The following is a 19,138-nucleotide window of genomic DNA, read 5'->3' as shown; positions in this document are numbered from 1 at the left end:
GGCAAAAGGGATATAGGGGGAGGGGTGGGGGTAAGGAAGGAACAAACCGACATGCACAGGGTACCCCTCCCCTCTTTCCACCCCAACCTTGCCTGCATGCCATGAGCACATCACAACGCCACATACACCACCTATATGCTGCATAGCAAATTAGTTAGACACATTAAAATCCCATCTGGTCTACCTTGCTCTTGCATCCTTAGCCTCTACTCAATATGAAAAAGGAGGGGGTGCATCACACGACAGGCAAATGTCCCAGAACCCAACTCAGCCTTGATGAGACAACCTTGAGTAACCAAAGATCTGAGAAACTCAACAGATGGCACAGGAAGTTGCCACGTCTAACGATTCCTCATGGAATGTCTGTATATACTCACCAAAACACTAATGTATAACTAAACGGTGATATAAAGCAAAAGGCAAGCAATGAGATCAATATTTTCAAACCATTTTTGAAAAAAGCAAAAAAAGTAAAGCACAAGACAAATAAACCACAAGAATGACATGTGGATGATTGTCAGAATTTTTTTTTTTTGTCTGCAAACATGAACTGTACAAGTGTATTCCCGTTTCCCGGCAGACATGAACAAGTTAAATTATAACTGCGCACCATATACATCTACCGTTACTATTCCTGATCAACTGCCATGGAACACTGGCTCACATTTATGGGTTTTAACTTTCATGCACAATCAAAACCAACGGTTTCTGTGAACAATAAATGAGGAAGAAAACCCAAACCTCGACTCATGTTTGTTGACGATACCATTCAAATACAATATTTCAATATACATCTAACTTCACATTTTGACAGTTCCTATTGCCTACATACAAAATAAATAAACTTATAGTGGGAGACAAAAAAAATGAAAGAGAAAAGGAATGAGAGAGAGGGAAGGACAGCGAGAGAGAGGGAAGGAGAGAGAGAGAGAAAGAGAGAGAGAAAGAGAGAAAGAGAGAAAGAGAGAAGGACAGAGAGAGAGAAGGACAGAGAGAGAGAAGGACAGAGAGAGAGAAGGACAGAGAGAGAGAAGGACAGACAGAGAGAAGGACAGACAGAGAGAGAGAGAGAGACTGACTTTAGAGAGAGAGAGAGAGAGAGAGAGAGGGAAGGACAGAGAGAGAGAGGGAAGGACAGAGAGAGAGAGGGAAGGACAGAGAGAGAGAGAGAGAGAGGGAAGGACAGAGAGAGACAGAGACAGAGACAGAGAGAGAGAGAGAGAGAGAGAGAGAGAGACGGACAGAGAGAGAGAGACAGAGATGGACAGAGAGAGAGAGACAGAGACGGACAGAGAGAGAGAGAGAGAGAGAGAGAGAGAGAGAGAGACAGAGAGAGACAGAGACGGACAGAGAGAGAGAGAGAGATAGAGAGAGAGACAGAGACGGACAGAGACAGAGACGGACAGAGACAGAGACGGACAGAGAGAGAGATGGACAGAGAGAGAGAGAGAGAGAGAGAGAGAGACAGAGACGGACAGAGAGAGAGAGACAGAGACGGACAGAGAGAGAGAGGGAAGGACAGAGAGAGAGAGAGGGAAGGACAGAGAGAGAGAGAGAGGGAAGGACAGAGAGAGAGGGAAGGACAGAGAGAGGGGGAAGGACAGAGAGAGAGAGGGGGAAGGACAGAGAGAGAGGGAAGGACAGAAGGAGAGGGAGAGGGAGAGAGAAGGAAGGACAGAGAGAGAGAGAGTGAGGGGGAATGACAGAGACAGAGGGAAGGACAGAGAGAGAGGGAAGGGAAGGACAGAGAGAGAGGGAAGGACAGAGAGAGAGGGAGAGAGGGGGAGAGGGGGAGAGGGAGAGGGGGAGGAGATAGAGGGGGAATGAAAGCGAGAGAGGGGGGGAAGGAGAGAGAGAGAGAGAGAGAGAGAGGGGGGAAGGAGAGAGAGCAGGAAGGAGAGAGAGAGAGAGACAGAGAGAGACAGAGAGAGAGAGGAGAAAGAGAAAGAGAAGGAATGAGAGATAAAGAAAGATTGAAAGACTTCACTGTTATTATCAAAGGGTATCTAGATAGAACAGCACTCGGAAGAGTGCATCCCTCCACCAGGCTGAACAGTTTATGTTTGGATCGCACTGAGATTTTGGGAGTCAGATCCGGCCGATTCAGCTTGTTCTTGTCACCTAACCAACTCCTCCCCCAAGTTTTGTCACAATCTGTCCAGTGTTTTGCGATATCATGATATATATATATATATATACACACACACACACACACACACACACACACACACACACACACACACACACACACACACACACACACACACACACACACACACACACACACACACACACACACACACACACACACACACACACACACACACGTTCAAAACACACCTGGTCACAAGTGTGCTGCACTGACCGGGTCCTCAGTCGAGGTCCTCAGCGTCATCCCGTTTCGGCCCTTCAACCTCGATACGGTCAGCTAAGGTTGGCCAGCAGGGGCACATACACAACCACATGCAGCAACTACACCTAGATGCGTACATACCCCCACCCACAGCCAGTGCGAATGCCGACTACAATAACAAAATCGCCTCCACATCCAGAATCCACAGCACCAAACAAACATGGTGGAACACTCAAACACCCACCTTTATACCTCCCTTTCTCCCATACCTGGCCATTTCACTCTCCTCCTCACATCCTTTCCCTGCTGAAGTACAACCCCAGGACATACACCATGGCTTGCTACCTGGCTTTCTCCCGGCCGTCTTACGTGTCCCCTTTTCAAAGGCACTGCGTTGCTATATATATATATATATATATATATATATATATATATATATATATATATATATATATATATATATCAGAATCTATAATTTCAGTTCTCCAACCTAATTAGCGCACGCCGTGACTTCACCGCCACATAAGTACGCCTTGCCTGCCAGGCTCCGGAGAAGCCATCTATCAGTGCGTCATAATTTAGATCTTAGTCCAGATACTGTCACAAGTGGTTTCAGTTTTGGTTTCAACCGACCTGGTTTCACCCTTGTTGGGGCTTCACCAGGGCAATGCAGTGAGTCTTCCATACACTTGTGAATCTGAAAACCTTTCGGTTATAATATAGGCGACTCCATATAATGAGTGGATACCAGAGGTAATGTACCGAGTGGCAGGCGGTGCTTATCGCTCCCATTAAGGTGCAGTGATAGCTGGATGGGACACCTTAATGGCAGTTCATCACTGATCATATGGAATCGCATAATGACCGATATGATGTATTTGTGTATATATTGTTACGCAACCGTGATTAACACCACAGTTATGGATGGCCGATTGCGAGACTTTACACTCCCGAGGCGAAAACTCAATAGCGGATTCCAATCAAGCACAAACGCGCGGAATGGCGGGACACAGCGAAGGCTCCGCAACCTTACCTATTAAAATCAAACACCCAGGAAACTGCGTTCAGATATATACAAAAATAATACAAGGATTTATTAAATAAAAGCAAAGACAGTGACAAAGCAGCGCCGGTAAATCTAATATCCTAGATCGGGACGTCCCCACACGACTGACAGCAAACACAAAACGAGGGAGATGAATTACGAAAAGAATACGTCACATCGTTCAAAATGTACGCGGATGCGGGCTTATCTTGTCTGTCTTTCGTCGTCTTTGTGGCGGCCGTCCAACACCGCTCCTTTCGGCCCGATCGCACACCACGAGGTCCCTCGCTCCAAGTCCCACAAGGCCGAGCACCACGCACCAAAAAGCACCATGCGTCGACGACCTCCAACGCGGGCACAAACTCCCGAACCAAGAGGAATGGCGAAAAGGAGGAGAGAGCGCGCAGGTGCAACTGCACGCCTCGTCCTTCCAACTCGCTCCGGGACTGGTCTCGCCTGCACTCGGTTCAGCGCGCCTCCGAACTGCTCTGCTCTCAACTTACACCGGGATTGCTAGCAGCCAACTGCCAACGAACTGCCCACGAACTGGCGTCCGACCGTCGCTAATATCTCTGCCCGATGACGTCACATTGGCGCACTCCTCAGCCAATCAAAAGCCTCCCAACTCGCCGGCTCACCCAGGTCACGCCCTCTGCACAACCACTCCACTCTCCCGTCCGCGACCCCCGCGGTCCTTGTCTTATAACACGTGCCAGGCGAGGTTTGTAGGCCTTGGAGGTGTAAACGGTGGCGGCCAATTGTGGCGGTGTTTTTGGCCTGGTTTCCTGTCCATTTGTTCCGAAGTCATTGTCAGGGAAAGGAATTATTTAATGTTGCGCTAAGGACCTAACTAATGTTTATGTGGTTTGCAGTGCCATAATGGACAAAGGTTTGACTACTAGGTGAAACTCACAGGGGCGTTACCTTTAATCCCTCACTATTTAACACTCGAACCTCCAGGTAGATCCACAATCATACATCTTCCCCCGACAAACGCCTAAACATCAAGAACTTATTACATGTAGAGTCCCTGTCACGACAGCCGAATACCTACCTATTCAGATCTACCTAGCTCTAGATGTTGCTCTACCAAATTCATAACAATATATATATATATATATATCGTTACAGTTTTTAGAACCTTCACTTGTAAAATAATAAGCCTTGTAAATAATTCCCTGTAAATATCCCCATCTTCCCAAAGGTCAAAGATCGCACCCTAGCTGGGCCACAAGCAACACGTAGGACACCATAGGAACCTCTTCAGTTATTTCATTGGAATGTGTTTCAGGTAAGGATCTGTTCCCAATAGTTGAATCTATGTTGCATTAATGAAATAAGAGTAGGCCCCAAAGTCCCCTTCAAAAGCGGTGCGAGTGGTTTTCTATCTCCCCACAAGACGCCATTGCCCATGTGCTTCATCTCGGAGAAGAAGGGGGAGGAGTCCTCAGAGCTCCAGGAATAAGGCGTGGCCCGGTCAACGCACCATTAAGGGGCGGAGCTGGTGAGCCCTCGCGACCAATCCAGGCCAAGGCGTGTTCACCGGTAGGCGGAGCAAAGCGGACACGGCTTGATACACGAGGCATGTAATAAAAGCGCCGCCACGGACTACTTAGAGGGAGGAGCCGCAGACGAACAAGAGAGCCAAGGAGATGTCACGGCAGATGAGCCAGAGAGCCACGGAGGCGAGCGGCAGAGAGAAAGCCACGGAGATTGACCGGCAGAGTTGAATTACGTATGCAGCATACCAGCTTTCCCCCGCTATATAATTGTCCGGTCGCGTCCAACGACACGTGGAGCTGTTTGCCGGGTTTCGCCTCAAACCCAAAGCGTGGACCGGAGCGCAAGCTTGGAGCCAGACCTCGACGCCTGCCATCTGCTTGGACCCTTCTCCTCCTACCATTACCAACTCCCATGTAAGTCTTTGTTCTGTCCTGGGCGTGATAAGTAAGACTGTTTAAGCTTGCCCTGTGTCCTTTTACTTCCTCTACTTGTACATGCTTTTCCTTTCGTTTCCTCTTTTAGTGTAATTAATAAATCATATTTGTTCTTCCTACTCTGGTTTCCTCTCATCCGATCGCTTTCGTGATTTCCTCAATTGAGTACCGGTGGCACGATCAAAACCGCTCAGAATCAGGATTAGTCTTTTTGTTAACGGCTCGGATTTCGGACTACTACCTCCTCGGCAAACCATCTTGTCCAGGTCCGAGCAGGGAATTATATCCCTGCTTTGCGGAGGGATTGGCAAAGGTATTTGGAACCCATTGACCAATCACCCTGGCCAATCTCACCCCGCAAAGGAGCGTGTAATTTCCAGGACTGGGAGGACCGGCCAGTGCAAAAGACAAGGGGATTAACCCCCCCCCCCCCCCCCCCCTTGGTAAGGGGAGCGCCGACCCCCGGATCCGCAATTTTATATTTATATATATATATATATATATATATATATATATATATATATATATATTGTTTTTGGCCCCATTAATGGTGAAGAATCACAAAATTTTAGTATCTGAATCTTCACCAAAATCTAATAGTCCATGCCACACACCGAATTTGCCCACCAAGTTTCATCCAAACCCCTCCATAACTTGAGATAACCTGCACAGGGACCGACAGACAGAAAGGGGTGAAAACAACCTCCATCCACATTCACTGGCAGAGGTAATAAAACAATGAGTAAAACAGACAGAACAAAAACAGCCAATGGTTGTGGCTGCAGGACACCGATGGTTTACATTATTACAAAAAGGTAGAAACAAGAACAAATCGATAAATTTCACATTCATCAAAAACAATCCAGATCAATCGTTTGTATTCCAGCTTGTCGAATGAGGAAAGCAGTGGGCCTCCAGGCTAAGTCCGACGGACCATAAAGAAGCTGCCAAATTGAAAGCCAAAAGCCATTGTCCTACACACACCATCTACTCTCTGTGCACCTTCCTCCAAAGGAAGGGTCAGGATCTAAGGTCTTCTGTATTTCCATCAGAAAGTGTTCAAGAAGTGGTCCAGCTATAATTTCATGCCACAGTGGAGATCCTGCTAAATTGTTGATAACCTGTACTCCTCTATCCAAATTCTGAGCCATATATAAACACAGGTGTCGAAAGTAAAACCGTTATGGAGAAAACGAAACAAAGGAGCCAACTGTTGGCATTCAACATAAATGTGAAATAGATTTTCAAGCTTCTTACAAAATGGACATATCTGCGAAGAGATTTGAAAACTGGTGCAACAAATGATAAGGGAGAATCCAATTTACTATCCTCCATTGGTGGTCACCATGTCATGACAGCAAAGGGGGAGTTAAAACAAAACAAAACAAAAAAACCTTTCAATGAAGAAAATAAGGGGGAGAACAAGGCAAGAGGTTTCTCCATGGAACCTCACTCTGTACTATTTGTTGTTAGAAAAGGAATTTAACACAACCCAAATAAAGAAACGTTGGTGGTGTAATGGCGTCCGTTCTGCGTCTGGGAGGTCGGTGGTTCAAATCCCGTCCGTGTCATACCAAAGACATTTAAAGTGGTACGTGCTGCTTCATTGCTTGATGCGAAGCATTTGAAAGGTTGGAGCACGGACAAACAACCACAAGTTGGTAATAATAGCACAGGCTTTGATGGGCCCAATGGCAGCCTCCTGCATCGAAGTTTCTTGGACGGGAGCTCGTATCATATTACGATTTTTCTGTTTGGGGAAAACTTGGCTGTGCATTCGAGCCTCCACCAAGAGGTACAAGGAGAACAATTTACAAGAAAACTTGCCTAAAAGTTCAGAAGTATAATACATAAGGTATGTACCTACTCCATTACTTTATGGCCTTGTTCCCAAGCAGGTGCAAAGCATACTACATAATACATGCGGCACAAGTCTCGATGATTGAATGCCAACCAGACTTGCTAGGACATCAGCTACAAGCCAACTGCCACCAAGACTTAGAAGATCTGCAACTAATTTGATGTTTTTAATCAACAAAATGCTGAATAAAACATCAGCAGACATGCAATTAAGATACGAGTTGTAAAACAGACGACACGGAACATGTGCTCCATGTATAAATGTGCAGCTCTTGTTATCATCAAAGTTTGCCAGGTGTTTAATACACTCTGATAAAACCCAGAAAGGAGCTCGACGTATCAAGTTGAGAAAGATCCATCAAAAATAGAGCATGGTCATAACCCAGTCTCCCAGCCTGTTGCAACAGGTGAGAAAAAACATTGATCCATGGTGGAGAAGGGAGCGTACATAGCATGTGCAGAGCAATCGACAGACGAAAGGCCATTTAAGTGTAACCACACCTAGCTCCAAGCTATCTAGAGGGAGTAATTCCATTCAGATCGAACAAACTGTCAAGTTATGGTGAAAAATGTTAAAATGTCTACAATTAGGTCATGACCTTAAAAATAGGTCAAGGTCAAAAAAATGGAAGTGTTGGGAATGCAGGAAGAATTGTTTTTTTTAAATAGTGTTTTAGTATCTTAGGGGTCAAAGAAAATCTCTGGTACCCTTAAAAATTGGGGCCACTAATTGTAGTCAACCCTACAACAGTACAACAGCAATACGCCTTCCCCTATGCTTGTAGGACGCTTAAATAAGAATGAACATAGATTTGGTCAAACCTAGCAAGTCTTGAGAAAAAGGACATGGGTGGGATCTGCATACTTCAAATCTGATTGGTCAAGATGATGCAAAATGCAGTAATATTCTAAGTACTGCTAAACGAAAGGTTTTGGAAAGTGCCAATAAGGCAATTTTTGTGTTATACATTGTTCAAGTACATATGGGTTTCCTTCAATTTATGTTTTTTCACAACAACAAAACTGAGCCCTCCATCCCTCTCCCTCATCCCAACCTTCCCCTCCCCCATCCCACCTCAACCCCTGCCTCCTCACATTCCATCCCCTTCCTCCGGACTCCTTCACCTTCCACGTGACAGCTGGTGGCTTGTGTGTTTCTAAGTTATGAACTGTGAGAAAAATTGTGTTTGAATAAAAACCCTTTTCGTAAGGTTATCATGGTAAAAACAATCATCCTGTAAAGTGTTGTCACGATTAACGTTCGGAGAACAGCATCACAAACAAACGTCTCATTCGCTTTTATATAGAAGACACGCGAGGTACCCGTGCTACATACAGGTGGGAGAGGCCACAAAACATGTACCCAGTCTGAATGTTTCTACAGGGTGAGTCAAGTCCCATCACTGCTGCGGGTTATAGATCACCCTGATAAATGGTATAAACAAATCTTGTATAAGCAGCTAAGACCATGCCCTGGAACTTATAAGTTATAACACACCCTGTACATCCAAGTCAATGGCGAAACTGCAAACGGCCAAACTGCAAAATGTCACGGATGGAAACCCTCATCATTTCCTTTAAACTCAATCTCTCTATATTTTCATTCCATAAATTTGAGCATAACTCAAATCACAAATCAATACCATATCATTAATACAACAAAACACAATGTTGCGAACACTCCTGAAATAAACCAATATTTAAATCCATTCTGACGTATAACCAATACAGATGCATCTGCCGACGAGAAAGGGTCGATACAAAACACCTCGTACGAGTGGGAATTCAAAATGATAATTGCATCAAGGAATTTATGAAACATCCCACCCACCTTTGGATGGATAAAAGCTTCATCATAAGATTTTCTTTCCAGTACCATACGTACCATAAGAAACCACAGTACCATAAGATTTTCTTTCAGGATTTAAGTGGAGCTGCAACAGTTCAGAGATGTCTTTTTTTTTTGAAAAGGGAAGGAGATTGGAGATGATTACCTTAACGGGCAGCATATTGAGAGGGGAGATGAGCACAAAATGTCTGCAATCTGTTGATAACCCATTTGCTACGATTTTGTGGCCAGTTTTAACCTCAGATACAAAAATAACCAGAGGTTTACTCATTTGCCCAGGCTGCACAAGCTTTACCAATACCGATAATGTTGCCTGTTACTTGTAGCAATAATGATCATATCCTCGACATTGACTTCATTTGGCAGAATGCAAATGCCATGTTTACATGTTAATGCCTCAAAGGCCACGTAACAGGAATAGGAGGTCACCCATCAATATATATATACTAGCGGGGTCACCCGTGGGAATCCCACGGGCATGGACGTGTGTGACATTTCGACATATTGAGTTAGATGCTGCACCTGCACATTCAGTTATATAAGATGGTTACTGGTAATTGATCACATCCACAAATGATGTAATCCACACAATTTATGTACTTTACATAACGTTAATAGGAATACATGCCCGTGTAGCTGGGAAATACAGTTTGTTTGAAATAAATCACAAATATCAGAAGAAAGTTTTTTAAATTTAGAACTATTCTCAGAGTTAAACATCACCGTAATATTATGCGGTTGCTTCAACGTTTTCGGTGAATTATATGTCATTCCCATCTACACGGGCATGTATTCCTATTAACGTTATGTAAAGTACATAAATTGTGTGGATTACATCATTTGTGGATGTGATCAATTGCCAGTAACCATCTTATATAACTGAATGTGCAGGCGCAGCATGTAACTCAATATGTCGAAATGTCACACACATCCATGCCCGTGGGATTCCCGCATGGATGTGTATGGCGAATTTTAAATATATGTCGACTGTTATTTTAGGCGGTGTATTTTCGTTTATCATCATGGCGCGATTTAAAAAAATATATCTCTGCATTTTCCTCTCCAATACCTCCTCACACTTTACACACACACCGGCCCATGTTTACATATACACACACACACACATATACACCCACACACATATACACATACACACACACGTACATCGACACACATGCATGCACACACACACACACACACACACACACACACACACACACACACACACACACACACACACACGTACAGACACATATACACATATGCACATATGCAAATATGTATACACATATGTATCCACATATACACATATATACACATATATACATCTCCACACACACACACACACACACACACACACACACACACACACACACACACACACACACACACACACACACACACACACACAAAAACAGACACACACACACACACGTACAGACACATATACACACAAACACACACACACAGACATGTATATACACATACAACAACAACATGCATTTTAAGGCCATTTTCCCTGCTAGAGCGGGGGTTAGCCTACATACACATACACACACATATATACACACACACACATATTCACGCACACACACACACACACACACACACACGTACACACACGTACACATGTCCCACATGTATATACATGTTTAAAGTGTACGTGCCCTTCCCCCCTCCCCCGCCCGGCAACGCTGGGTACTTCTGCTGGTAACGAATAAAATAAAAACGAAGAAATAGGTGGAATTGGCTGAAATTCGCTCGGTGAATTCACGCGGTGTATTCGGTTCGGCTCGGTTCACTCGGTTTAAAGAAAAAGCGATAATGTCGACATGTTGCTGTCTGTGTCATGTTGGGCGGTGTATGATACTCGTTGGCTGTTGGGCGGTGTATGATACTTGTTGGCTGTTGGGCGGTGTTGTGCGGTGATATGGTGTATTTTAAAAAATATATCTCTGCATTTTCCCGCGTTGGTGACACCGAGTCGTTCTTCATCGATCGTCTCATTCATTTTGGAAATGGAAGTTTCCATGCAACGCATGAATTGTCACGATCCTCAAGAGGAATTTGTCTCGTAATCATCAAATGATAAATGGCAAGTAAATTATATTGTGGAAAATTAAAGATTTCAAATAAACCTATTTAAAGTGTATTCGCACATAACTAATTTTAAAAAACGAAGAAATATCTCTCGGTAATTTCCTGAAACATATTTTACTTCCGGCTAATATGTTGAATGAAATAAAAACGAAGAAATATATGTCGGCATCATTGTTGACGTTTTTGTGACGACTATCATCAAACGAAATAGTAATATATCTTAACGGAAAAGCAAAAGCGAATTTTTAATATATATCGACACATTGCCGGCGGTGTCATGTTGGGCGGTGTATGATACACCATGACGCGATTTTAAAAAATATATCTCTGCATTTTCCCGCGTGTGTGGATTGTTCTCAATTATTGCTGACACCGAGTCTAAAAGTAAAACCATCGATAAAAATGAAATCATATGGTGAGTTAGAACTTAGATTGGAGATAAAGGCGTGAGAGAGACTCAATGGCCTTGAAGTTACAGGCGTTTGAGAATTCATTTCGTTCTATAAACGGCAACTTTCATCGGATTTTCTTCCCGTTTTTTTTCAACCGAGTCTAAAACTATGTTAGCGACTGTGAAAAATGAAATGATTTATCGAATTTGATTTGAAATAAAACTGGGGGAGAGCAAGACACCACGGGCCTACAAAACAGGACTCAAAGCTATGCGAGTTAATAAAATGGTGGATATTTGTTTATAGCCACTCCCAGAATGGGTGGAGCTATGGGTGGAGCTACTCTGCAAACCGAGTAAGCCACACCCCGGACAGACACCCAACAGATAGACAGACAGACAGACAGACAGAATCATCTACGGCTATTATAATATAGATATATAAAATAGTAACCCTTCAATTATCTGGACAAGGATTAACCACGAGTGAAAACAGTTATTTTTTTTTTTTTAACGTGCCAAAAGGCAAGGCAAAAAGGCAACAGCCACAGTGAAAGTTAAAAAAGATATCTAAAAAATAAAAAATATCATCACCCAAAGACTGGTCCACCAACTGAAATATGTCCACAACAAAGCTACGGGCTCTCTGTCTTCGAGGAAAAAGAAGCAAAGAAAGGGGAATGGAGGGAGAGAGAGAAAAAAAAAAAGTAAATGCGCGCACGCACATGCACACCCGCCAGGCTGAACAGTTTACGTTTTGTATCCCAGGCAATGATAGGCCAGTTCTGGATCTGGGCCTGAACCACAATCGAATCAGCTTGTTCTTGTCACTTACCCAACTCATCCACCAAGTTGTCACAAGTAATCCACAACTTTTTTGAAATATGCTATATTTCGTTTTTAGCCCTATCACACAATGGTGAGGAATCACTGAAAATTAAAACAACTATTTTCGTATCCAGATTCGGATCTTACCCAAAATTGAATTGATATGTCCTTGTCACACACCCAATCTGTCCAACAGGTTGCATCCAAATCCATCCACAACTGAGATATTGAGCTATATATCTGTTTTAGCCCTTTCACTCAATGGTGACAAATCACTTAAAAACATTCTCGGATCCAGATTCAGTTCCAAATCTTCACCAAAACCTAATCATTTTGTCCTCGTCACATAACCCACATACACCAAATTTCGTCTGAATCAGTCCACAACTTTTAGCTATTCTGTTCACAGACACAGACAGACAGGGGTGAAAACATAACCTCCATCTCCCTTCGGTGGCAAAGGTAAAAATGAGAAGGCGGAGGGAGGAAAGGCAAAAGGTTTAATATTTAATCCAGGGAAAGGAAAAGAATGAGGGCACAGATTAGGAGTAACGTGCAGCTGGACAAAATGGGGTTAGGGGGATGAAACAGACATGAAAAAGATAGAAAAAACGACAAAGCAGAGCAACTCGTGACAACGCAAACATTGAAGAGGGAGACAGACAGACATTTGGTTCCTCTTCATTACACATAATTCCATAAGATTACAGGCAGTTATGTTGAAAAGGAAAGGCAATATATATAAAAATATATAAATATATATTTTTTTTTTACGTGCTCCTCCCCAAACCCCCTGGTCACGATGTACCTCCGAGCCCCGAGAGGAGTCACGGCAGAAAAAGTGTTATTCTGTGTCAAAAATCAATGGTGAAACCACACCAATTGTTACCAACAAACAAATATTGTATTAAGATCACACAAGAATAACAGTACAAAAACAATAGTAATCAGTTGTACACTCACTGTGCTCCAAGTGAGCGAAAAGAAGAAGATTCCCAATGTCTCTATTCCCGCATCATGCCAAAGTCGTATTCCGGCATCAAGCCAAAGTCGATCCACTCCAGCGATCGTCAGAAAGATGTCTAATCGAGACCAGAATCCCGTTCGGATGACAGCCACAGCCACGCGGCCAAAGCTGCGTAAAGGTGCCCTCAAGGCGACGGGGAAATCCAAAGGCGCCCTCCGGGCGACTGAGAAATCACACCCTCGGGTATGGACGTTTCACGGCTCCAAATCGGCGACCCGCAGATTTACCTTCAAAATCCAAGTTACACACACACCAGATAAACGTCTGAATGCGGTGAAAATGGCTGAAGCGAAGCAAAGACCTTGCGCGATGCACAAAGCGCGCGAGTCAAAATGGCCGACGGCCCGTTCTCGAAGCGTAACGGCCCGACGATGATTCTCCTCGGAATCCACCGCAAAACTTGACACGCAGGTTGATCTGTCACAGCGATAACCACTCTGTCGCAGCAATCCCTTTCCTGGGAAACCCAAAGTTCACTCGTGACTGTTGCTCGCCAACGTTCGCTCCAGACCACAAAGCAACTATGCTTCGACTCACTCGCTCCGCCTTCTTTTTCCTCTTCGTCGTTGTCGTCGTCCGGTTCCCGATCCGGTTTCCGGTTTCTTTTAACACTAACTTTTTCACCTTTTGAAAACAGTTCATACACAATAAACCTTTTGAAAACAATAATAGTACATGGAACCAAAAATGTTTCAAGTGGATGAAAACCACAACAACGGAAGTGACGAATCCGTAACATAACAATATATACATTTTTTTTTTTTTTTTTTTTTTTAAATGACGCAAAGCTCATAGTGGTACACAAACACCACACACACACCTCGGGAATTTCCTCTTCCCCATTGATGCCAACCTATGGAGATTGTCGGTGCTCACAACCTTTTAAATTGTCAACGTCAAAAAAAGGAAGCTGCACGCATTGTTTTTAAAGTCTTCGGTACAACTAAGCTGGGGTTTGAACCGCCAACCTCCCAGACTCGGAGCGGATGCTCTAACCATCAAACCACAGCATCTGGTAACAAAACAAAAGTAATTCATTGAGACGTATGTTAGGCAATAAAGAGGTAACATGGCAATGATAAATTCATAAATTGAATGTGAACTCCAGCAGTTAGGCTGCTTAGGGATTCCCTTAACCACCACTGTTGTAGGAGAGATTGAGATAAATATATAGAGACCAGAATAATTGCAAAAGAGGTCTTTGAGAACAATAGCTTATTGTTAGTGTTGCCTAGCAACTGAAGTATTACTTTTATATCCACCACCTTGCACATTTAATAGAAATCACCACAGCAATTAACATTTAAAATGATCAAAACTATCATCCACAAGTTGAGGCTAAGCTTCACATGCATATCAGCCCTCCTCCCCAACTCATCCTGCCTTGCTCCCCTTTTGCCCAATAAATAAGCAAACTACATCATCACCGACCAAAAGCACAGACATCAATAGGCCACTCGGCCTGTAGTTTGATTTTCTCGCATTTTATCGCTGCTCAAAATGTCTGCCTTTCCTCAGCGCGTCGCCTGCTTTTTAAGATCCAACAGCACTTGGACAAACTTTACTCAGCACCAAAGCACCAGAATCTTTGGGAGAATATTTACATGACCAGACCTGTGGGTGACCAAACATCAAATGGTAGTCGAGAAAAAAAATTTCAACAAAAACGTGAGGCAAAAGTCAGAACTTGCTCGTTTGAATCTTTCAATACAGAATATACTCGTAGTATACATTTAAAATGTACGATTTAGAAAAGACGACTTTCAGAGTATGTGGTCCAAGTTCAATTCCAACCCACGAATAGAAAGACTCCATGGAGAGATCTCCCACACATGGCTCTCACAGCATCCAGGACCACCCACGTAGGCACAGCTGTTCTCTCTCTCTCTCTCTCTCCCTCCGCACAACCTGCCTGGCCTAGACAACACTCAGATCCTCCACAGATTGGCCAAGACCTTCATATATGATGGCTGTTCTGCTCGAACCAAAATCATAGGTCGCACAAGTAAATAGATACCAAGCAGTTCACATCGGAAAATACACATACGGAGGCTCGGACTTGAGGACTACAATGTACGTAGACCAAGCGGCCAAATCAAAATAGATTGGTGCAACTTATGTTCGAGCATCATCTACTTTCATTTCAGGCACTGAGAGGCAATGCTTTAAAAGCACAGTCAACTTGACTAATTCATATACAGACACACTTACAATGGCAGATGGTTCATGTATATGGAACCAGTTACAAACAATGCCTTGAAAGAAGAAAAAAAATATTCAAATGCCCCATGAAGTGGCTGACACTGTTAAGAAAGCCCTCGCACACATCCCTCCCCTTCTCGCACTTACAATCCATCCCTGCCACCACCAACTAAAGCTATTCTCCCATCTTCCCAGGCACAAAGCATGATCCAAATTTGAGACTACGATCGGATAGTAACGAGCTCACGATGGTGCTTCACGCTAACACATTGTTTGCATTAAGACTGCAGTTGGTGGAAGGGTAAGGGAGTTGCTGCAGTCACAGAACACTGCGGGGATTGTTCAAAAGAGAGACATGACTTGTAGCGGACAGCAACCAAATACGAAAGTGCTGAGCCAGCCGTGGACGTGTCCATGTTAACCGTGAACTTTCAGAGGTAATTGAGAAGTAGGATCAAGTCATGATGGCAGGCGTGAGGTTATCCTATTCAAGTCATCAATCGATGGAGCATGGTGTAAACCAGTATGCAGTGGTAATAGAGCACCCATGTATCAAATGCACATCTCGGTCTTGTCCACACATCCACCAGCAAACCCTCCAACCACCCTGCCCACTACCCAGATTTTTACCACCATTATCACAAAGCCCTCATTTGGCTGCTTAAAAACAATTCAATATTAGATTTATTAAAAACATAAATAGTGCAAGCATCACTACCATACCCAATGTCATGACTCAAGTACCACAGTCGACATTTCCAAATCACAATACCTATCCAACACAAGCAAATCACTGTCACTCCCAAACTAGTTACCTCTAGCCACACACTCTCCCAAACTTCTAGCTACAATCACTCTCCCAAACTAGTTACCTCTAGCCACAATCACTCTCCCAAACTAGTTACCTCGAGACACTCTCCCAAACTAGTTACCTCTAGCCACACTCTCCCAAACTTCTAGCCACAATCACTCTCCCAAACTAGTTACCTCTAGCCACAATCACTCGCCCAAACTAGTTACCTCTAGCCACAATCACTCTCCCAAACGAGTTACCTCCAACCACAATCACCCTCTCGAACTAGTTACCTCTAGCCACATACACTCTCCCAAACTAGTTACCTCGAGACACTCTCCCAAACTAGTTACCTCCAGACACTCCCAAACTAGGTTACCTCTAGCCACAATCACTCTCCCAAACTAGTTACCTCTAGCCACAATCACTCTCCCAAACGAGTTACCTCTAACCACAATCACCCTCTCAAACTAGTTACCTCTAGCCACTCTCCCAAACTAGTTACCTCTAGCCACACACACTCCCAAACTTCTAGCCACAATCACTCTCCCAAACGAGATAACTCGACACATTAACTCTCCCAAACGAGTTACCTCTAACCACAATCACTCTCTCGAACTAGTTACCTCGAGACGCACTCACTCTCCCAAACTAGTTACCTCTAGCCACAATCACTCTCCCAAACGAGTTACCTCTAACCACAATCACTCGCGAACTAGTTACCTCCAGCCACATTTACTCTCCCGAAGTACTTCGGTACTTACCTCGAGACACACTCGTCCCGAACTAGTTACCTCGAACCACACAACATAATTAGTCCTCCTGACCGAGTTAACCCCAATTACTAACCCCCACATCACTGGTACACGCCACATATATCCACATCAATGTTACCCCCGAACCAATTACGTACCCCGCAGAAAAAGGTGAGTTACTTAACTTACTTCCCAACAACAAACCTAGGAATGGTGATACACTTGCTCGCACCGCTTTGCCCGGTGACCGCCTGCTCGAGGTCTTCCAGCTGTCCGGTCTTCTTGAGTCGTTTGACGAGGCTCTTGACGGCTTTCTCGCACCATTTCTCCTCCTGATTGCTTTGCATGTCCCCCCTCTTCCAACCAAGAAGCCTCTTGACTATGGGCGGCGTGAACGGGAGTATTGAGGACATGGCTACTTGGAATCCAATCAACCTCTGTACCGGGAAATCCTTTCCGCCTTCACCAGCACCCTCTCGCGTGGTTAACGGACCTTCCGAGTATGGAGATCGGGATCGCCGATCAGTGTGGACCAGAGCTCGCGGTTAGCAACTCGAAACGCCAGCGGGCTTCCAGGGCGCACACAAACTTCCCTAACGAGCTGCCTCTTCCGTCCTGCCTCGATCCGCTCCAGATGTTACACTAACTTTACAAACTTTCCAAAAGTTTTCATGCCACGCGCGGCCCCGCCCTCCGGCGGCTATATATAAACACACAGGAGGGCCGCATCACACCGTCCCGCGCACGGCTCAGTGCGCAGCGAAATGTAGTTCCGGCGCAGCGCATGGACTATATAATCTTCAGAAACGGCTGAAATGATCCGTTCTCCGTTAGCGCCGCTTGTGTACATGTCGCGCACACCTTCCCTCCTCGGGGTCACCTGGCATGGCCGTGTACTCGGCCCGTTTACTGTATGTATCGGTCCGCAAACCTGGCACCACTTTGCTCGATGCGAATACAGTTCACGCAGGGTCAAAACCCTCCTCCCGCACCCGTCTTACTCACCCCCACCTTCTCGGTGACCCCACTCACTATCCGTGCTGTGAAGCACTCATTGTGCACCTCACCCATCTTCACTCTCAACCCCAACTCACTATAAACCAGACTTCCATTTTATCCCCAAGATTTGCTTTTTGAACCGATTGTGGTTGAAAACCTCAAATGTGCCCCCCCCCCCCCCCCCCCAATTATCAGTCTGTGTTGTTACTGTTAGGGTCATTCCCCCCACATGATCCGCTCCGATGTCCCGGACTATGACTGTAACACTGTAACAGGCCGTTGGTTGTGCCGAAGCAGTTTCTTGCCCAGGGGTCTCTCCCAACACTAGTTCGGGCAGGAATTTGTCATTTGTTTCAACATGCCGGCGATAACTCGCCTGCTCTTTCCGAAGGATACCGTGAAGTCCTTAACATCCACCAACTGATGTTAGCAGACAGTGCCAGTTTAATGTCCATGAGAAGGACGGCACAAACATTGATGAATCACCAGCATGTGAAACAGCAGGATGACAGTTTGTAGCATGTCAGACACCTTAGAGGTGTGCACCTCCAGGCCATCCTGCCAGCCCTTCACGCAGGTGAACGACAAAACTGTATACATGAGGCAGGTGTTGATACGAAGGGAAAAATGCATCGAAATATGATGGACTTATTTCGAGAAGTGTCACAAGGGAAGAAAGTATGTTTGTTTGCATAAGATGGGATTAACTGGATATAAATAATTGAGGGTGGGGGTGACGGAGATCTACAATCCAGTTTGCATACGTAATAAATAGATGGTCCGTAGATTTTCCTCCTGCGTCCATCCCGTTCCCCACAGAGCAACGACCAATCAATGAGATGTACATTTTTGTTTATCTCAACCCCTTATAATTGCCTCGGTTCTTCTCACTCATCAGTGTGTGTGTGTGTGTGTGTGTGTGTGTGTTTACAATTTAAATTTGAATATGGGATGTTGTAAAATTAACATCATTTACAACAATCCTTTAAATTATTTAAG

General features: G+C 44.5%; 1 protein-coding gene across 3 annotated transcripts in view; it reads right to left on the bottom strand.

Annotated features, from left to right (window-relative positions):
• SMAD2 (SMAD family member 2) overlaps nt 1–17,822 on the bottom strand; it is a 34,058-nt gene extending 16,236 nt beyond the window's left edge. The window contains exon 1 of one of the 3 annotated variants that reach the window (XM_068107936.2): nt 17,330–17,822. In XM_068107936.2, the coding sequence (XP_067964037.1) occupies nt 17,330–17,553 (224 nt within the window). In that variant the 5' untranslated portion in view covers nt 17,554–17,822. Of the gene's footprint in view, nt 1–15,739; nt 15,814–17,329 lie in introns of those variants that run through there. The other 2 variants (XM_068107938.2, XM_068107939.2) reach the window with 2 other exon arrangements.
• Between the last annotated feature and the right edge of the window lie 1,316 nt (nt 17,823–19,138).

The sequence above is a fragment of the Myxine glutinosa genome, chromosome 2 (genome assembly GCF_964187855.1).
Source record: "Myxine glutinosa chromosome 2, kmMyxGlut1.1, whole genome shotgun sequence".
NCBI classification, from domain to species: domain Eukaryota; kingdom Metazoa; phylum Chordata; class Myxini; order Myxiniformes; family Myxinidae; genus Myxine; species Myxine glutinosa.
Note: the sequence above shows the minus strand (reverse complement) of the source record. Positions and strands in the feature narration are given on the sequence as shown.